This window comes from Xiphophorus maculatus, chromosome 7 (genome assembly GCF_002775205.1).
Source record: "Xiphophorus maculatus strain JP 163 A chromosome 7, X_maculatus-5.0-male, whole genome shotgun sequence".
Classification (NCBI taxonomy): Eukaryota; Metazoa; Chordata; class Actinopteri; order Cyprinodontiformes; family Poeciliidae; genus Xiphophorus; species Xiphophorus maculatus.
This window is the reverse complement of record NC_036449.1, coordinates 1,944,914-1,967,318: the sequence shown is the minus strand read 5'-3', so window position 1 is coordinate 1,967,318 and position 22,405 is coordinate 1,944,914. Positions and strand designations below refer to the sequence as shown.

The following is a 22,405-nucleotide window of genomic DNA, read 5'->3' as shown; positions in this document are numbered from 1 at the left end:
TATTTTTATTATTTACTCAGGGTATTTTAGAGCAGGCTGCAGCAGTTGCAGTCCTTGTGGTGAACTAATCATGTATGCACATTGTCCTTGCACATTTTTACATTACGTCACAGTTCACACACTTCCCTTTATTTTGATGGGATTTTATATGATAGAAAAAAAAGAATGAGTCAAAGTTAGATTTTTATTTGTTTTTCTTTCTCAGGTTTAGTCAGATTGTTTGGAACAGATATGTTAAAATTATGTCACAGATTCCCAATTAAATTTAGGTATGAACTTTAACTGGGCCATTCTAACACATGGATCTGCTTTGATCTATGGAGTTGCCATCATCATGCAGTCTATCCAAGAGTAAACCCGATATCTGCAACATCTAAAATCATCAAAACAAAACTTTTACCAGTAAACCTCCAGCATCTTTTCACACAGCGTTCATCTCCAGATGAAGCTGTGGATTTACTGCAGGACCAGAGGAGTCACCTTCAGCCACTCAGCTCCCTGTTTACCAATTTGCTTCGGAAGATGAAGGCAATCTGGTTCATCTTAAAGAAAGCCATAATCAAACCACTCCTCAAAAAAACCACTCCTGGCCCAGAAGTCCTATTTGCAGTTAGACACATCTCCATCTGAGAGATGGTTGCTATAATCCACTGACTGTTTCACAAAAGGCCTTAAGACATTTCTTTTTTATCAAAATGTATGGTTAACTTTAGATATTGGTTTTAATCTCTTTTATCTATTAATTCTTATCCATTGTTGTCTTGTGTAGTCCTTTAAGATCTCGAGACATAAAGGGCATTATAAATAAAAATTATTATTATTATTATTATTATTATTATTATTATTATTATTATTATTATTATTATACCTGAACCATTCTACAGGGTCTCTGGTCGTTGTTCTGGATCCTCTAACAGGTTTAAGTTCCTTCATCTTCTCGTTTCCTTTTCCCTGTTGAAGGAAACAGCGTGAAGCTGCCACTCTTTATGTTTCACAATATTCTCCCTGCTGGCTGTTTACTACTCTGAAAACAGGTCATTATTTTATATAGGAGTTGATAGTTGAATACAAATCACACATTTTCCCATTTTTTTATACCATGATCTGGTCTTATATGGTAAGATGAAACATCGTTATTTAAAGATGATGTCTCATTTTATTTTGTAAAGTGAGGCATCGTTTTCCTACCCCTTCAAAACTCTTGTTTAATGAATCCTTTTAATGGTCGCAACATGACAGAAGGTCACCATAGTGGAGATTTTTGGAAGTTTACTGTTGAACCAAACTGCAATTATCAGTCCTGCCTCTGCAGCCAAACGTGTTACCTTCAAACCAGCAACACTAATCACTCACATGTCTAATGAAAAACTGAATCAGTAAATAAACTTAAAATAATAACTTTTTTTTGTTTTTTAGGTCTTAATATTTCCACAGAGGAGGAAAGAAGAGAGACTTGATAAAAGCTGCAATTGTTTGTGTGCGTGCGTGTGTGTGTGTGTGTGTGTGTGGGTGCGCGCGCGTGTGTGTGTGTGTGTAAAACCTCTAGGTTCAAGCTGCGTGCAGCAGCGGGACATCCCCTGCTCGCTTACAACAGATCGCTGATGGAAAAAGGAATTGAGTTTTTCCACCCAGTCGTTTTCTGTTTGACTTATTTTCATCATTAAACATCTTTTTTTTTCTGCATCCTGTATTTCTCCTTTTTCACCTCGTCTCAGACGCTGTCTCAACCTGAAGCTTTCCCCCCACTTTTAACCAATCCTTCAGATCTTAGTTTTACTGTTAAGACAAAGAAATCAAATAAAATGACTAAAAAGAAGAGTCACTTGCCCTCTAAAGTCCGGCCAGGATTCTTTGTGTATTTTAATTCAACTAAATATTTCCTTCTGTCGATGTAAACGATTTCTCTGAGATTCATCTGCACAGAGCAATCTTTTTCTTGTTTTCACCCCTAGTGGTGAAATGGATTTATCCTCCCGAGGCACCGAAATGTGCGAGGAATTAAATACAGTTAAATGGTGAAAAAGCAAGCAGCATTGTGATGGAGCATCCTGATGTGGAGGTGATTGAAGCGGAAGATGCTCAGAGCTGATGGTGTCACTGTGAAATATTGTCTTAGCTGTTTGGATATTGAGCTGTTAGCATGTTATGGCAGCAACAGTCTGTCCAGTCAGAGGTTTCTTTAGATTCACTGAGATCCTTCCTGCCAGCAGCAACACCTTTTGCAACGATGCTTTGAAGATACCTGAATGATGTAACTTCACATTTAAAAGAGGCAGCATTATGTACGTTTTACATCCTTGCCACGGGAGATTCAAGGGTACCTTGATTCTTTCATACATGTTTGAGAAATCCTTGAATCTCCCGTGGCAACCATGTAGAGGCGCCTAAACACCTACTCTCATCAATCGCTGCCTTTTCACTCAGCTCCTTCAGACTAGCGGCAGCAATTAGCTAACACCTAGTAGAACTGCGCACCACACCAGCTACGTCTCAGACCAGAGCTGGTAAAAATGTTGTTAAGGGGTTAATGTTGTGATGACTTCCTGAAGACGGAGTGTCAGAGAGAGCAGGAGCTTCTTAAAGAGACAGTGGCTCAATTTTAAGGTGTCAAATTGCGAAGACAAATTTCTTTTGAGTCATGTTTGACATATACAGCAATTTTATAAAAAATGAAGTTGACATAGTTACTTTATTGTGCTGTAAAATGGCACTATGAGCCGGGAAAACACATGACACTGCCCCTTTAATTCTCCCTTAGGATAAATAAATAGAAGATATTTGAACTGAACTGAATCACTGGAATTGTAAGCAGACTGAATCTTTGAACTAGAAACTCTCTGCAGGGTCAGACTGCTGTCTGGAGGCAAAGCCAGGTAGGAGATGAGCAGTACAGACTGTAATCTGCCTCATGTTGCCCACTCTCTTTTTGTCAGTCTTTATTTTTGATATCATTTTGTTGAACTTTCACTTCTTCTTTCTTTGGAAAGAGCTTGTGGAAATCACCTCCTCCAGGTACAGATCTGAGAATGCTTTGGCTGCCTCCTCCTACCTGTACTGTCAGCCCCCAACGCCCCAAAACCACCACTCACATGTCAAAACACTTTGACATCATCAGGTCAGATCCCCCTGAGGTGCACACACTACTTACCTCATTTCCTGCCTCTGCAGCTTCCTGCTGCAGATCAGTGAAAGCTGTGACGAGTGTGGGTGATGCTGCGGTTTCTTGTCCTCTGACCCTGTTTGGGTGTGCAGAGAGTGTTGTGTCTGCAGCTGTGCTATTATTTCAGAATGAATGGTGCAGTTGGACTCAGACACGTGTTTATATGTCAATGCATGGCGTTTTAGAATAAAGTATTACAACTTCTTCCAGGAAGTATAACTGTCTGATCACACTGTGCCCTGCTGCTGCTGCTGCTGCAGAGGATCTGCAGAGATGCTGTTGGTTTCAACGTGATCTGCAGAGGAATCACAGTTTCTTCTGTGCAGGACGTCTGGGCCCAGTGGATGGTGATGGTGGATTCATCACCTCTGGAGCAGCTGCATGATGCTCGGGTAGGAACACAGACACTCGGCCTGAGTCAGTGGAGTGGCAGTAGAAACTCTCCAAAGATTATCTCAACCAACACAACTTTCAGTCTGACTGAGATCTTGTGCACTCTGTCTGCAATCGGCAGGGTGTTTACATGCGCAGTCTGCTGCAAGGGGAAACACATGCAGGATGCAAACTCTCCTCAGGCTCAGCTCTGTAAAAATGCATCACAGTGAAGAAAAGGGGATTCAGGTACCAGGATGGGACCTGGAGTGGCTCTGAAAAAATGCCAGGTTTTAGGGTTTGTAAATAAATGAGACAATGATAAATAATTTCAAAGCCTTTCTTACATATTACCCTTAACTGGGTGTTGGTTTGGTACATAAACCATAACAGTTCTCTTCATGTACTCTCCAGTTAGACAGCCACACCTTTTCGACATTGTGGGAACCGCACAGTCAGGGAGCTGCTCCTCCCTGTACGGACTGAGGGTGTGGAGTTCAACTGGAAAAAGATGAATTAAATGTTGCTGCTTTCTTTATTTCCTGTACAAATATTTGTAAATTAACAAAAGAAACTGGAACAAATTTTTTGGAGCGTTTAGAAGTGTTCAGAAAGCTATGCGTGTTACTTACATATACTAAAAAATACATTTTGGGTGTTGTTTATATGTAATTAGAATATACACACATCCATTAAGTTTACTTAAGATTCATTCACTAACAGTGAACACGTTAGAATAGTTAATCAGTTAATTAATGAAGACTAAAACAACTTTGAGGCAATGAGTTGGCATATTTTTAAGTTAAGACTAATTCCACCTGTTCTACACACTATAGCTGACTGTGAGGAAAATCCTACTTTAAAGGTGAAGTTAAAGTTTATTTCTATGGCACATTTCAGTGAAAAGGCAGTTAAAGGACTTTATGCCATAAAAACCATAATACAGTAACAAATTATGAAACAGCAACATGCATTACCAGCTGCATTTATTTCAGGTTCATCAGATTCTGTGATTCAATCTGTGAAATGAAGACAAACAGAACCAGAACCAGAACCTTAACCTTAACCTGAACCAGAACCAGAACCAGAACCAGAACCAGAACCTGAACCAGAACCAGAACCAGGAGTTGATTCAACAAAGCATCAATATGTACACGTGTTCCAGGTCACTACTGCTGCTTTTTAGCTCTGTGTTGTTTCCTAATGGATCAGTTTGTTTTTCACTTAAATTCCACATTATTTGTTAAAGCATTTAAGTAAAGTAGAGCAAAGCATCATGGGAATTACATCTCTCTGTTCCTAACAGGAAACATTATAGTTTAAGACAGTGGAAATGATGCAAAGTCTGCAGAAAACAATGAAAAATATGATGACTTTTACTCTGCACTAAATTAGGCTTACATCTACAACCAGTCCTAAGAAAATCTGTACTTTGCTTTAAGTGAAGGTGTTCTGATCATTAAAGGGAACTGTATTAAAATGTTGTTCTTAGTGTGAAACCTTAAAACTTGAAACGTCTGATGGGGAAACATCAGACCGAGGAAACCAGACAAATCTTTCAATTTCACTGAATTTCTTGGAGTTCTTTCAAAGGAAAAGTCCAAGAAATTCTGAGTATCCGTCAACCCAACAGAACCCGATCAACAGCAGTTAGCTCACAAACCATAAAGTTCAGCACATTCCAGGAAGCACTAAGCTGCTTCTGGCAGCTCCCAAGTCATCATCCAAAGCAGCCATGTTCTGCACAGATAATCTTCCAGAAGTGGACCCAGCATTGTGGATCCAACTGGTCTGGTGTGTGGCTCAGCAGGGCTGAAGTTCAATCATCACAGCCTCCAAACTACAGGTTGACCACCATCATGATCAATTCAGTCCTTTTATTTCCAACTTCCAGGCACTTTTTCTGTTGCCTGGTCAACAGAAAGCACTAAATCTAAACCTAAGTTGCTGTTGTAACCTGCCCTAGGTATGGGGTTTGGAGGACTTTGGACATATCCTGTGTGTCCTCTCTGCTCTGACTATATGGACTGATTAATTGGTTGAATGATTGATTATTAGTATGATTAGAACAACTACCATGATAATGATTTTCCTACTGTGCTCCTCAAATCTACCAACTCCTAAAACTCAAAATACCCAAAACAACAAACAGTGAAACTTTTAAACCACTCACTTGCTCAAATATACTGTATTTTATATTCTATTGTGTGTTTATTTTCTTACCTTAGTTTTTGTTTCACTTCTACTTGTTCTCATTTCGCATCACAAGATCACAAGACAAAAGAAACAATTGGAAAATTACAAAAACACGTTTTTTTGTTTTTCTCCTGGTTCCATATTGTTGATTATTCATCGTTAGCATTGTATCACTGTGATACAATGCTAACGTATACTTTTATTTAGAAGTATACGTTCAGAGTGAGCAGTCAGTCATTGTGAGGTGAGAATCACCTGTGGGGTGCCCCTGCTTTACAGGAGCCAACACAAAGATCTAAAGTCATACATACAGACTCCTATGGGCCCCTTGTTGGGCCCCTAACAGGAAGACTTTTTAGAACGAAGGCAGAAGGAAGAGTAAAAACAAAGAGGCAAACTCCAAACAAAAAAGCTCCAACAGAGGTTCAGAGCTGCAATCTTTTAGTTTTAAGATGACCAGTAAAAGCTCAACGCCACCTAGTGGCCTTCATGTGTTCTTACCCTCCATCATGTCCCACTCTCACAAGAGTTTAGAATAAAATTATTACAAATTAAGCTTAAAATTAATATTAGAGTCCAACATCCTATTGAAACTCCACCAATGAGAGCTGGACTGGGTCACTAGTCCATTTCAATGGGTGACTCAGAAAACAGTGTTGCATGTTTTCTGCATGAATTAGTCAAAGTTTAGGAGCTGTGAATGTAGCAGCCTGTTTTCCTGCTGTTTGCTGTTCAAAGCTCTTCTCCGTTCTGTCATCAGGATGTGGTTGGTACACTCATGCAGGGGGAGCAGGAGACAAAAAGTCACATGTAATTAGATGATGTCACGCGGCTCTAATTTTAGCTTCCCGATGTGAGGCTCAGTGGAGTCCAAGTCTGTGAGAATCACAAAAACCTCTCAGTTTCTACATTTTCTTCTGACTTAAAAATCACATCTCTACATTTATTTGCAGCCCTAATAGAATTGTGTAAAAAAAAATATCCATCTTCTGTATTCCTCAAATCTGCCAAAATGTAAAACTCAAAATACCCAAAGTTACAAATAATATGACTTTTAAACCTCTGACTTGGTAATCTTGTGTTTTATCTTCTGGTATTTATTTATTTATTAAAGAACTGCAGGTATTTTCAAAAGGTGAAAAAAAACCCAACAGAAATGTAAACACTTCCATAAGGTTTGTTAATAGAATAAAAACCAATTCTGATTGTAAGCTTCTTAAAGTAATTTCTCGCATAAAATATCTGTATTATATTAAATGAAAGCTTTTCATCATTCCATATGTCCAACTTTCAGGAGGTCACCCTTTCAATGAAATATTTCTTGATTGTCAAAATTTTACAAAGTTTTGGATGAAAACATGAGATTTGTTTTCTGGGCATTAAGAACCAAATTCAGAGAATTTAAAAATCTTTTCTTTGACTGCAGCTCAGTCTGAAGGTCTTGTGCTGCAGAAGGAGCAGATGTTTAGATGATTGAATCATTTGCATGATAAATAAAGTCATTAATGCGAATGACAACTTTATTTACATCATCTATAAAAAAAAAAAACTGGAGCCAGAATTCATTCAAAACAAAATATTGGTGTTTTGCTACCAAGAAAGTCAAATCTTTGACTCAATGTAATTGCAACTAAAGAAAATTAATTCATGGCTTTGTAGATATTGTAATCCAGAGCGCTGATTGGGTGCTGTAGTTTCTTGCAGAAAAATTCTTCTTTGATAACTTTGAAGTTTCAACCTAAAGCAGTGGAGATCTTAGATCTTCAAGAAGGAGCTTATTTAGAAGGATGTAAATCAGCCGTTTGTTTACGATATGATAACAATTTGTTTATTGATATCACAAAATCATTAAGATATGATTTTTATTCAGCTTAATTCAGAAGTCACAAGATCCATATACACCAACTTCCAAAAGCAACTCAAATATGGATTTGACCGTTTTATTTCTATGTTATTACACTTAAATTGAAAAATACATTTAAAAATTCCAAAATAAAAATTGATCACCTGTTCAATATAGACTCACATTTCTCATGTAGTGAACTAACTTAAAAGTGACCTTGATGACCTCTCAGTCATAAAGACACAAACAAAATAAATAACAATTTTATAAATTCACATTAAAAACTGAACTGGCTTTTAAGTCATTTTTTCTGTTCTATTGTCAGGTCTCAATTTACGCCCGTTCTTCAAAAGAAACACTCCAGTCATCATCATTGATCCCTCTGGTATGAAACAATCATCTTTGTAATTTCATCTCGCATGCATTCCTTTCAGTTCTACTGCAACAATATCTTGCAGAGAGCGGAAAACAGCTAATTCTGCGAGCGATGTCTGTGAAAGTGCTGATGTTGAGACATTTACTGCACTGCAGACGTCACTCGTGTGTTTTGCCTGGAAACTCTGGGTGTGGGGGTTAAGCCCTGTTTTCACAGAGCTGACTGAAGTTACAGTCAGCGGCGCGGTCGGCAGTCGGCCTGGAAACGGTGGCATGTTTCTGCTGCTGTCATTGTTTCACGGTGGTTTACTATGCTGCAGCAGAATGTGATCAGATACTCGCGGTATCTGTATGTGGAGCTGGTTTCAGTGCTGCGATGAATCCAGGAACTTCAGAATCTCATATGCTCCTGATGTTATCATGGTTTGGTGAGTAAGCACGGGACCTTACAACCAGGTGGAAGAAACAAAGCAAATCAAAACATTTGTTTAAAAAAGAAAAAAATGATTTCACACAACATGATCAGGGAATTAGTTTGAACCTTTTACACACTTTCATACCCAGCCAGTCATTTATTGTTCTCGTCATGGCATGAATGGCAACATTTGTGGCTTCTGATATTCAAAACGGGTTTTTTCCAGCATGAAAAAAGTATATTGTGAGAATAGAAAATAAAATAAGAATCAATTGCTTATTTATTTAAACAGTGAATGTTACACATAAAGACTCAAATACACACCTAAATATATTGCAGTGGTGTTCTTCTAACTGGACTTGATCAAGGCCTCAAACCTTCTGGTGAACACCTTTGGTGAGGAATGTTGTCAGGCCGAAGAATGAATCCTATTGTGCCCTTTTGGGCTGTTGGACACCAGAAACACCTGATGGGTACCGGCAGCCCAAGTGGCATACTGCTCGGGTGGTTGCTGAGGCAAAAACTTGGACATAGGAGGAGTTCAGAGAGGTCATGGAGAAATACTTCTGCACGGCTTCAAAGTGATTCTGGTCCACCATCAAGCATCTCAGGAGGGGGAAGCAGTACAGCACCAACCCTGTTTATAGTGGGGATGGTGTGCTGCTGACCTCGACTCAGGATGTTGTGGGCAGGTAGGCAGGATACTTTGAGGACCTCCTTAATCCCACCAACAAGCCTTCCTTTGAGGAAGTGGAGCCTGGGGACTCTGGGTCGGGCTCTCCAATCTCTGGGGACGAGGACGCCAATGTGGTTAAAGAGCTACTTGGTGGCAAGGCCCTGGGGGTGGATGAGATTATCCCGGAGCTCCTTAAGGCTTTTGATGGTGTAGAGTTGGTTGAGTTTTGTTCCAACAGAGGAACAAGCATCCTCTTGGGGGCAGGTCCTCTGGATTGGCAGACTGGGGTGGTGGTCCTCCTATTCAAAAAGGGGGAAAGCAGAGGGTTCTCCAATTATAGATGGGTCACACTCTTTAGCCTCACTGCTGAGGTCTATTCAGGGGTACTGGAGAGGATCATCTGTCAAATAGTTGAACCTTGAATACAGGAAGAGCAGTGTGGTTTTCAGTCTGGTCATGGAACACTGGATCAGCTCTAGACCCTCAGCAGGGTCCTGGAGGGTGCTTGGGAGTTCGCCCAATCAGTCGACATGTGTTTTGTGGACATGGAGAAGGCATTCAACCATGTCCCTCAGGCGGCCCTGTGAGGGGTGCTCCGGCAGTATAGGATACCGGGCCCTTTGATACAGGTTAGGTTCCTATATGACCAGTGCCAGAGTCTGGTCTGCATTGCCAGCAGTAAGTCGAGCTTGCTTCCGGGCAGCCTTGGCGGAGTCAAACTCCAGTGAGGTCTTTGACTCCGCCAGGGCTGCCCGTTGTCACCGATTCTGTTCATAACTTTTATGGACAGAAATTCTAGGCGCAGCCAAGGTATGGAGGGAATCCGTTTTGGTGGCCTTAGGATCACATCTCCACTTTGTGCGGATGATGTGGTCCTACTGGCTTCTTTAAGATGTGATCTACAACTTTCACTGGAGCAGTTTGTAGTCGAGTGTGAAGCGGCCAGGATGAGGATCAGTGCCTCCAAATCTGAGGCCGTGGTCTTGAACCGGAAAAGGGTAGAGTGCCTTCTTTGGGTCGAGGAGGATGTCCTGCTCCAAGTGTAGGAGTTTAAGTATCTTGGGATCTTGTTCATGAATGAGGGAAACATGGAGCGGGAGATCGACAGACGGATTGGCGCAGCGTCTGCACTGAAGCAGTGCTGCACTGGTCTGTTGTGGTGAAGAGAGAGCTGAATCAAAAGGCGAAGCCCTCGATTTACCGGTCGGTCTAAGTTGCTACCTTCATCTATGAAGCTTCATGAGCAAAAGAATGATGTCATGGATACAAGCAGCTGAAATGAGTTTTCTTCGTAGGGTGTCTGGGCTCTCCTTTAGAGATAGGTTGAGATGGTCAGTCATATGGAAGGGACTCAGAGTAGAGCCACTGCTCCTTCACATCGAGAGGAGCAAGTTGAGGTGGCTCGGGAATCTGGTTAGGATTCCTCCTGGACGGCTCCCTGGTGAGGTGTTCCAGGCACGTCCCACCAGGAGGCCCCAGGGAAGACCCAGGACACGCTGGAGGGACTATGTTTCTCAGCTGGCCAGGGATTCCCCAAGAGGAGCTGGAACAAGTGCCTGGGGAGAGGGAAGTCTGGCCCTCTTTACTTTGCATGCTATTCTAAAAATAGTAATAAACGCATCTGAAAAAACCTAATATGACAGGAAGGACAACTCTGGCAGAAATACAAAATAGAAAATCACTTCAAAATGATTGCTGAGAAATAAACACCAACTGACAAACGGCAACAATCCTGGTGCAGTAAAAGCACTAAAAACTGGTCTAAAAAGGGAAACAATGGTTTCTCATGAACCTGCCTTCAAAACCTGGAGTATTAAACTATTGTGGAACATTTAGTAAGCAGTGCTGATAATGTTGATGAAGATGTCATTCAGGCTCTTGCAGAAGTTGCAGACATTGTATTTTCTGAAATGGCAGCAGAATCAGCACCTTTATCATAGATTAAAATTTCCTATCTCCATTTCTTAGTAAACCGAATGTGCCTGAGACATTTCTAAAGTACATGGGATGTGATTTGACTAAACATGAAGGAAGATTAGTCATAGCTTCTGACATTACCCAAAAAAGGAAATTCATTTTCTGTATAACTGTTAACCCTTTATGTACCTCTGAACCCGTCATAGAGAGCACATGATTATGATGCAACCTTATTCCTGAAAGAAAAAAAAGATATCGTCTATCCTGTGACTGGGTCATCCAATATCAATGTGCAAAGTGCTTAATAAAGCAGTTTATTTATTTTATCTTTATTTAAGCAGGATGCTCCTTCTCAGACAGCATTGCTCCTTCCACAGAGAGCAAAGCAAGCTGATGATGTGAACTCAAACTAAACTATGGTAAAATAAACTACAAACATAGATTTGAAAAAAGGTTTAATCAGAAAAAAGACAAACAACCATCTGCCACAATTCTGACCTTGATGTTTGATCCGTGTTACTGGTGGGACTGGTGAGATTCATTTGAACTGGTTGGTAATTGTTGCCACATTACGAAATTAAATTATAGAAATCCAGATGAGGATATAGAAGTTCATCTCAATAAAGTAGAAAATCATTTAAAAGTTTATTTATTGGAAAACCTCATTTTAAAAAGTTTATTTCCAGTAGATTTAATAGAAATAGAGTGATACTGTTAATTTTGATGATTGTAGCTTAAAGTTAAGGAAAACTCAAGATTCAGGTGTTTATTAGAACTAATATAATTTGACATTACACACAAAAACCATAAATCTTAAAACTAATACATTGATATATGTGGGCTACGATTTTAGAATCTATTTATTTAAATAGAACAACAATTCAAATAAATAAAAACAGCCAATAAAACATGTAAAATACAGATCAGTTCTTAGAAATCACTGAAATTGGAAATGAATGAAGTCCCAAAGAAAAAAACGTATAGGGTTAGGGTTAGGGTAAACCATTATCTGGGTGGACTAAAGGAAAGTGGATTTAAACTAATATCAGAAGTATAATCATATGAAAGGCTTCAGATGTAAATAGGTGATGTTACATCTCAAGCATCAAGAGATGCAGTTCATCTCTAGGTTTCTATTTAGTACTAGTAGGTATCAAAAAACTACCCACTAACTTCTATTATTCTTGTTTGATTTTAAGAGATTTGTTTAAAAAAAATCATAAAAAGTACAATGTTGAGACTTCCTGGTGAATATGGAACAATCCCATATAGAGAGACAGAAACGGTGACACCTTTTATGTCTGTAAAAGAAAAGCATGTTCTCAAATAAAATCAAACCAAGAAATTTATGTCAAAGTCTGGCACCACTGGCACCAAACTAAATATGTAGATATTTTGTTGAATTAAATATTTACTTTACAACTGTGATATTTCGAAATAAATAAATAACATTGGTGAAAATACAACTTAGAAAAGTGAACCCCTAACCCTAACCTACATTTTTTGCTGTTGATTTCTTTTCTACATAACTTTACATATTCACTTTTTCTAATATAGTTCATCAGTCTAGTAGCGGTGCAGCTGAAGGGGACCTCACAGCCTCCTCTGGTTGTGGCTCTACATTAAAGATACCAAATATTCCAAAACTCTGAGACAGTGTTTCCTCAGGAAGGCAAGAAGAAAGATCTGCAAATAAATCTTATCAGATCTGGGACATGACTATAAATCAGAAGACATGGAAGATTTTATACATTTCACAACCTAAAGCCTGTACTGCAAGTAAACAACCCAAACACTGAAACAGTGTTTCCACTAGACACCAGCGGTTATAGTTTAGGTGTACACCATCAGCTAGGGCAGATGTTTTTTAAAAGCCAGGATAAATTCTACTCAGACAAAAACATCATTGTTTACAGTGAACCAAAAACTCCAAATTCAGCTTCTTAGAAAACAAACAAAAAAAATATCAAGACAGAAATGTTGGCCTACTGAAAGTTCCATGTACCATGCAGTATGCACAGTATGCACTCAGGGCTTAGTCAGCACTGCTTTGGCATGAAATACTGCATCAGTGCTGCGCGGCATGCAGGTGATCACCCAGCTGAGGTTTTAAGGAAACCTGGAACGTTGGCTTTGGCGTCACATCTTCCTCTGGATATCTGCCCTCTGGATAGATGGTCTGTGGGGTTGGGGTCAGATCAGTGAGGGGAATCCAGCAGCGTAACACCCTGGTGATTAAAGCAGGTATTGTTGTGCTTGTCAGTGTAGGCAGGTGCCACATCCTGCTGCATAACTATATCAGCATTTCCATATAGCTCGTCAGGTTTCCTGGTAGGTGCCCTAATAAAACATAGTGAACCATCAGCAGCTTAGCATCTCAAATCATCTCTGACTGTGGAAATTTGACTTTTCATAGAAATACCATCTGAAAAGACGACTTAGAGCCTCTCAGGAACAGTTGAGTTTTTTTCTCTTGGGTCCAGAAGTGGCTCAGCAGAATGTGACACTAGCTGCATTTCCATTACAAATGTGTAACTGATATTCCACTAATGTCGAAAAAACAAAATTTTGCAATTGCAGTGTTTCCATTAAATAAGAAGTACAGTTCAACTCAAACATGAAATGGCTTGTTCACTTGATATGTTATTAAAAACATGTGCCATCATCCTCCTACCACTTCCTGTCGTCGTCTTCTTCGTGTTTTTGCCAGTAGTAACATGTGGTTGTTGATCACATGATTTGTGTGATGCAAAATATTCCATTGCAGTCTTGTGAAATGCACAAATTTTGATACAAACGAAAATCCACCTCATTCTAATGCTTAAACATAGGACAAACTTCAGTTTGTTTTTTTTCAAAATTGTCGTGTTTCCAATAAGCAAATTTATTTTTGCAATTAGAATTTGCATAATTTTATAGTGAATGGATAGTGCAGTGCATGTCCTAGTTAAGCCTGTGTGAATCCTCTCCCTCTTTGGGTTTCTGTTGCTTCTGCACATTTTCTACCACATTTTCTTTCTTTTACTCAACTTTTCATGTCTATGTTTGGATGCAGCACCATGTGAACAACCTCATTAAGGAGGAAAAGCAACAGGAAATAAACAGCAATAAATAACTTCAGCTCATTACTTCTGTGTGTAAAGATTCTACATATCTACATGTCACCTTCCTAAAATAATGGCCAGTCATTTTTTGCCAGAAGTGATATTTGTTGCCCAAATTATCTTTTGGAAAGAAAGAGGTGGAGATTATTTATTTATTTATTTATTTATTTATTTATTTATTTAGCCAAAATTACTTCTGGCAGAAAATGACTTTGGCCAGATGATGACCAGATGGTTTTACTGAGCTGAGTCTGCTACAGGAAGTTTACTCATACAGTTACATTCTTCTGCTGCTCACCATTTATGCTCTCTCTGCAGATATTGCTGCCGTTAGCTCTATCTTCTGTCTGTGTCAGTGTCTCTTTAGAAGCTACCTCCTGACTGGAGTTTCTGTTTAACAATGTCACCTTCTAGAAAGAAACCAGTCAGGCAGAAACTATTGCCAATCATTTCTGCAGATTGTACTTGATTGTGTTTTACCACGTCTTCTGTTAGATGTAGCCAGTAACACAACTGCTGCTGTTGTTAAGTCTCAGAATTCTTCTTTTTAGTATAGAAAGTCTTCCTGTTGAGTTGGTTCTTCCCACTATCACCACATGCTAGCTTAAGAGCAGGAATTGCAGCAAAGTTACCCAATCCAATTGACTTTGCTTCAACACATACAGTAAATAACATTTTACCAACTGCGATCATAAACCAAATTAGACCACACTATATCAAAATAAGGATTAATTATCAATGTACAGTATGTTTATCAATTTGAATTGTATTAAACTGATTCAGTTCTATGTTTCAGGATATGAATCGGTCCTGATAGTCCTGTGAGTTGCCTAGAGATGACATCTGTTGAGAATTGGCAAGATAAATGCTGAAGATGTCAATATTTTTCTTAATTAATGTTTCTTATATTCCTGTTGTCAAACTCACGCCAGATGTTGTTAAAAAACAAGTAATATACACATATCTGCTGGAATCAAACAAGATTTTCTATTCTGTCTAATGATGTTCTGCTATAAAATGTGTCCCAGGCTCAGTTTTCCTGCAGATATTACAATGTTTTTATTTTGCCTGTTGTTAAGTAGAACAGTTATTAAAGGAGCTCATCTTCAGAAAACGCAAGATCTCAGCGAAGCTCTCTGTCCAATATGTTTTTGAAATTTCAAGTTACTTTTTAAGTTTTCACTGTACATTCCACTCAGCATAAAATATGAAGTATTCATCTCAAGCAAGCAGAAAAGACTGGCTTCAAATCTGTAACTGTTAGAACTATCGGCTGCAAAAGCTACTGACAAAACCAAATATAAAGGTAAAAATTAAAATAAGAAGACCCATATTTAGACCCACTTTAAGTAATGAAAACATATTACTACTGAAAACTGCTTGCTTTAACTTTTTTTTTTTTTTGCTGTTTGCTTAAGGAAAATTCAGAAGCCACAAAATTTCTAAGTATTCAGCCTATAAAAGTTTCCACATGATCATGTGACTTGTGTTCATTGGTTTCCACTCAACAGCCATGTCTCAAAAGTTCTGAATTTGGTTCAAAATGTGTGTCACAAACTTTGAGTTGTGTTTTAGGAAGTTGCAAACATAAAACCTGAACAGGGATTAAAGAAGCAGCAAATGATGAGTGTGAGCCGTGCAGAGTGTGCAGGAGACGATCAGAAGTTATGGTGCAGAAGCGCTGAATATAAGTTTCACACTCATCTTGATTTGCATGTTTCCCGCACAAACAGAAGGCAGTGTGGTGGAACACTCGTTATTTTTGCACTTTGAGAGATTTTATATTCAACTCTATATTTTTCTGTCTTTATCTTCTTGTATTTTCAGAGCTTTTTTAAACTGCATATGTTTCAAACATCTGATTGCTTACTGACACTAACCGCTTCATGAAAATCACAGAAATTTGTTCTTCTCTGCGTTCCTGTAGAACCACAGCCACTAAAAGTTGTCTGACTTTACTGGCAAATCGCTGTCGTCATTTCCTGTGCTGCCACACAGTTTCCATGACAGCTGAGAAAGACTATAAAGGTGAGTTCATCTGGTTTAGATGTATTTTCATGAAATTTGGTCGTCAGGTTAGCCAGGGAGTGGGCCCACCACGCTTTTCTTATTGTTGACTTAAAGATTTCTGCAACGTTTTGTGAAACCCTGTAGGATGTTCCTGACTCATAGTATGATGGGATGGAGTGTGTTGGCAGTGCTCAGCATCAGTGTGCCTGTGTGGAGCTGTGAGTATAACCCAGTTTTAACCGATAGAGTGATAGATTGAGAAAACACTTTAATATTTGAATGTTTCTGTACAGAGAGGAGACTTGTTCAGATCTGAACAGCTAAAACAATAACTGCAGTAATTCTACTGTAACTAATATTAAACCTTTACCAGATAGTATATTATAACAATATTTTCAAAAGGAGAATATATGTAACTTTTATCAACACTATTCTGGTATATAACAGTCTAATTTTGAACATGTTGCTAATGTCTAGGTTAATGCAGATCCATTTAAAACATAAACAAAAACAGTGGGAAAACAAATGAGACCTTTATGTCAAACTCAGGAAAAAGTGGAGAGAAAAAAAGACTTAATGTGACATACAAGTTATAGAAATACAAGTTATAGAAATACAAGTTATAGAAATTGTAACTGAAATACAAGTTTATATATATATGCTCTATATATAAAAGAGCAAATATGTGCTCTTTTATCTGTAAAAGTTGATAAGACGTTTACAGATAAATAAAAGAATAAAATAATACAAAATAATACAGATATATAAAAGAGCAAATATATGCTCTTTTATATATAGATATAACTCTTTTACACTTATCCTAAATTTGTAGCATAAACATACAAATTTGAGCTGGTATGACAATTTAAAAAATCCTTGAATCCTTGAATTTTTCATCAAATTTAATGTCCCTAGAGAACAGCATACTCTTCTTTTGGCTGACTGTATTTCAATACAGCAAATAATGTTTATTTCTTTAAAACTTCATAAAACAAGTAATAAAGAAAATCAGTTTTTTTCATTTTAAACAACATGCAAGTTTGATGAGCTATGGTTCAGACAGGCTATCTGAAGGTAAGTGAAGTTATGAAGACATACAGAAGACTGTTTTAATTAGTAATTTCTTACTAATTAAGAAACTGAAGTCTAACATCAAACTAAGTCTAAGTATTAGTATTAAGAACAAGACATTGTGAGATAAATATTACACTCACTGGTTTGTCGCTGGTTGATGAATTTAACCTGATTCATATCAGCCAGAATAATTCTGAGATTCAGCTGAAGCAAAAATACTGAAGACTAATTTCTCTGTATTAGATTACAGTGTATAACAGAGTGGGAGTTCACTGCATGACTGTTCAATGCTGATAAATATGAATAGTTCAGTTATGAGAAAAGCTAGAATGTAACCCAGATATTTTTTGAGTTTCATCAGACTTATATCTTGTTCATATGTGACCTCTGTGAATATAACTTGACTAGCTTTTCCCACAGACTTGGACTAGAAGGAAACTATCCGTCTGTGTCTCTAAACCTGAGACTTGCTGTGATGTTTATGAAAGTAATTAGTCACCCAACACAGTTAATCAAAAAGGGTTTATTTCCTCTAAAGTTTCATATCAAACTGTTTCAGTATTTCTCTTCTGCAATGTCTTGGAATCAAACTGAACTTTGAAGCAGTTGATGTGTTCTGATCATCTGGTTTCCAAAGGTTGATAGTTTTCTTCTTTTTTCAATTAAAATCCTTCTATATTCAAGAATGTTTTATTTATTTTTTTTGCTACTTCTGAATCATTAGGAATGTCAAACTGAAGTTTCAAATGTGTTTGGAGCTGATTTGGAGGATTTTTGTTAGTTTGGTAATAAAGTCTAGCTGTGCTGAGTACCTGCAGGTGAAGTTAGACTCTTACAGCTGTTCACCTGTAACAACCCAAAATGTTGTTACTTCATTTCGTTTTTACCTTTTCTTTGTGCCAGCTGTGAAGGTGACGCAGCCCTACAGAGTAGTGAGCACCAACGGAACGGCACAGATCCACTGCATCATCCACTCCAGAACCGCCGCCTCCCACCTTCGACCCGGCCAGCGTCTGGAGAATCTCTTCTCCAACCAGGAAGACCTGCAGGTGGCTCTGCTTAGAGGTCTCCATGGCAACCAGAAAATCTGCACCTCCACCCTCAACACCTCAGAGCATGAGAAGGAGATGCAGCAGGAGAAAGACGGAGATGTAAGGCTGCTGATAGAGGGCGCTGTAATTCAGGTTCTTACTGTTTGGTGTGAATGTTGAGCTTCATGATCTGATGCTGCTGTCAATGAGGAGGTGAAGCATTTTAAAATGAAAGAAGGCTTGATCACTGTGCTGCATGATGCTTTATGTTCAACAAACTGAAATGATCCTATTGTAAAATTAACTTGACCCTAAGACTGCAGTATGTACTTTTTATACAAAACATGTTTTTTACATATTTGTTAAAATTATTACTAAGTCATGACAGTATACTTTTCCTCTGGCTTCTCCCAGTACTAACTGCAGAAATACACCACTCAGTAATAAACAACCAGTCACAGCCAGGAGGAGGGTCTTAGCGCTGTCAATCACTCTCAGGCTCAGCCCCTCCCCCTTGCTCTTTGCTAAGCTACAGCCTGCCACTGGCCACTGATGACAGAGGATAAATGATTTTTCTGGAACGGTAAGTTGTTTCTCCTCCAACAACTTAAAGGAGTTGTTGGAGTCCTTGGTATCAGCACCAAGGAAGTGCTGGGTACCAAGGATACCTCAGCACTCCGTACACAAGCTTGATTAACAGTGCTAAGCTCCTCCTCCTGGCTCTGATTGGTTGTTTCTGGGTGGCACATTCCTGCCGATCTTCAGGTGGCAATAATAGCTCAGAAGATCGATCTTTTCACAGATTATTTGTCTCATACCATTCTGTCACAACATGATGGCTGTTTTAAAACATATGGAAAAAACATATATATTTTTAAAAAGTTACATGTTGCTGCTGGAAGTTCGCCCTGGGCAAAATCAGTTTAATAAAAGCAATCATGAAAAAAGTTAAACCAAAATGTTGGTAAAAATCAGACTTTGGGTCAAATAAACATGTGAAAGTGCAGGAAGGTTTGGTGAATCCTTGTTTAATGTCTGTTTCAGGGACAGTGTGCGATTCAGATGAAAGATGGCGCTGTGGTGGTGACACTATCCGGACTGAAAGCCACACACACAGATATCTATCGCTGTGCCATCCAGGTCTTCTACCCACCGCCCTACCAACAGCTCACAGGCAACGGCACACTCCTTCATGTCCTGGGTAGGTCACCTCAAAGTCAGCTTCACCTGCTGACTGAAAGGCTTCCCTTCAGCCCTTCACCCTGTTGTTTCATCCACAGAGGATTCCCCCTGCCCTGTCCGGGGGCCCCAGAGACAGCAGAGTGAGGAGGAGGAGGGGGAAGAAGAGGAGAGTAATGAGACAAAACCAGCAGTCAGCGTTACTGTGGTAGTTCTTGTGATAGCCGTCATCTGTGTCCTCATCATCATCATCACTTTTCAGGTAGGAGCATAGAGAGTTTTCCCACCTGTTCAGAACTTCTTCACTTACAGCAGGGTTAGAGACAACAACTGTCCAAAAGCAGCTACAGCTGAGACTGTCAGAAAATGTTTACAACTGCCTAGTTCAACACAAAATACACATTAATATGCATTAATATGCTCTGTGGGAAGCATCTTAGCGCAACAGCAGCAGTTGAAATATAATCTTCATTATTTCTGCTATGACTGATGGTTCAGCCAATTAGCACCAAGAAAACTCATCAGCCATCTTGGATTGGCTGCTTTGCCAACATCAGCCAATAATGAGTCTAGTATCACTGTGGCTGGGTATTTCAGCTTTCTAAGCTGCACTTCTTTTATACATATTTCAGATATGCTCTACAAATAATTCAGAGTTATGTTCCATGAAAATATCCACAAATACTGAACCGTGTTCTTTATTTTATTACTGCACATTTTGTTGTGAAATGTGTTTATTCTGCTTTGCTGGTGTCCAAATGTAACTTACTGACTCAACTCTTAAAGCAGAGGCATAAATACAACCCCAAAAACAAACAAACAAAAATAAATAAATAAATAATGGACAATCTCAGACTTTGCAAAATTTCTGATTTTGTGTTTGTGTTTTTATTGTTTTTTAAATTTTATGTTCCATTTCTGAGTTTCTGAACACATTTAACCAATTTGAACTACAAAAGATTCTTCTACCATCTACATATATTGGTAATGTAACTATTTTGACTAAAGGTTTATTGATGTGTTTCTCTTTCAGAGAACTAAACCTGACTAAAATGAATTCATCTGATCTGCTGTACAGGACAGACTGTAGCTTTCATAACAAACTACAGAAGTGAGACTGCAGATTAGAATATAAAAACTGATTCTGTTCCTTAGGGCATTTCTACTGAAAACATTTCAAGCCAAAGTGGAACAATAAAAACTGTAAAGTACTGAAATAAAACCCAACAAAACAAAAGCATAACAAAAAAATCTGCTTCCATAAAAAGGCAGTGTTCCTATGGAGACGTCTGGATAATATCTGTGCTTTGATCTGCAGACTCTCCAGTGTGAGCGAGGCAGAAGGGAACCTATCAGGATGCCGCCGAATATCTTGCTTCACAAAGTGGATGCTGTACCATTTTCGTGTGGAACCATGGCATAGAAATGTCCCAAATGATAGCGATTATTTCTCTGTCTGTGCTTTTGTACTTCTCCAGTGCAAAACTAATGTTTACATTCTTGTAAACACACACATTGTGTTAAAGCTGTGGCTTTGATTCAGTTAAGTTTATTTGACTTGAGCTGCTGAAGCACCTGTATTGAGGTGAGAAGGCTAGTACCGCTAGTACTGTGTACAAAACTGCTGATGTGAGTAAAACTTCTTTGTTTAAGCTGCTTAGTTGCAACGTTCAGCATCATTGTGGCTTTCACCTTTTTATTGTGTTTTGTTTTTACATGTTGTTACATATTGAATTAAAATAGAGTTCTGTGTCACATCGCAAAATGTTTTGAACGCTCATTTTCTAAATCTAGTTGGAGGGGATTGCTTTACACTGAGCCAAAATGAATCCGGTTTACAATGTTGTTACACATGTTATCTTTTCTATGTCCTTTGTTAAACTGTATATACAATGAATTTACTGAATGTTGTTAATTTTTCATTGGCAAAGCTGCATTTATATAGTAACACTGAGTAACACTGTCATAAAAAATTGTCATAAAACCTGATTTTTAAACAATGTTTCCCAACAATCAAACAATAAAGCACAAAACTATTATAATTGGTGTAATAAGTAATAGAGCACTTGTTAAATCTGAAATTAACTGGTTGTTAATTTCAGATTTATAACTTGATAACTTATAAAATCACAAACACAAATATGGTTATTTGTGTTTGTGATTTTATATATGACTGTCTGATAAGCTAAAATAGGCTAAGAGCAACACATCATTAACACCATTAAGATGACGTACATTTGAAATACTGTCTTATTAGTTTCTGTTTATAAAATATGTTTTCAGATATGCCAATATAAGTGGCAAGATAAGAAATATTGGAAATATTGTAACCCCAGAAACTTAAAGGCGGCCTTTAGCAATTCTGCAGCAGTTGCTGAGCAGCTGTGACATCTGGCTAAACACATGAAGGTGATGGAGTTTGGAGAGTTACTCATTAAAACAATAACTGCATTCATTTGGAGTATTTAGTCTGTCATAAGAGTAAAAATGGGGGCTCATTTTTCAAAGTCATATTTTTAGCATGTTATTTAGTCATTTATGAATGTCACAGTTTCAAATCAAGTCAACCAATGAAATATTTAGTTAACAACCTGAATATGTAATTTATTAACTACATGTTTAGTTAGCAAGACAAAACGTTAATTAATGTAGTTAATTAACTACAAGCTACATATTCAAAACTAAATATTTATCATAGAAACTAAATATTTATCTCCAACCTTAATATTTAGTTAGCTAGATAAATAGTTTACTGACTAAATATTTATAGTTAGTGTATTGACTAAATATTTAGCTCCAAATTAGATACTAGTGAGCAAGCTAAATATTTAGTTTGAAGCCAAATATTTAGCTAGAAAGCTATGATAGCTTAGTTTCTATGATAAATATTTAGCTAGAAAGCTAAATATTAAGTTCAGAAAATAAACATTTAGTTCTAACTTAAATATTTACTGAGCACACTAAATATTTAATGCAAATTTCAGAATAGTAAAAGAAAAAAGTAGCAAATTGAAGAAAAGGGGTCAGTTTGTCCTCCAGCAGCAGACAGAGAA

The 22,405-nt window shown here is 38.1% G+C and overlaps 1 protein-coding gene across 1 annotated transcript; it reads left to right on the top strand.

Annotated features, from left to right (window-relative positions):
• Nucleotides 1-16,121: 16,121 nt before the first annotated feature.
• On the top strand, nt 16,122-21,388 carry LOC102220089 (cytotoxic T-lymphocyte protein 4-like). Its single transcript, XM_005805277.2, has 5 exons — nt 16,122-16,286; nt 18,046-18,293; nt 19,218-19,374; nt 19,454-19,614; nt 20,671-21,388. Exons 1-5 carry the CDS (start codon nt 16,214-16,216, stop codon nt 20,773-20,775), a joined length of 744 nt encoding a protein of 247 aa, XP_005805334.1. The 5' UTR covers nt 16,122-16,213; the 3' UTR covers nt 20,776-21,388.
• Nucleotides 21,389-22,405: the final 1,017 nt, after the last annotated feature.

Excerpts from the sequence above, each read along its gene's own strand:
- LOC102220089 (XM_005805277.2), top strand. The coding sequence starts at position 16,214 with ATGTTCCTGACTCATAGTATGATGGGATGGAGTGTGTTGGCAGTGCTC. Across the intron at positions 18,294-19,217 it reads AGCAGGAGAAAGACGGAGAT|GGACAGTGTGCGATTCAGAT; the intron begins GTAAGGCTGCTG and ends TGTCTGTTTCAG. Across the intron at positions 19,615-20,670 it reads TCATCATCATCACTTTTCAG|ACTCTCCAGTGTGAGCGAGG; the intron begins GTAGGAGCATAG and ends TTTGATCTGCAG.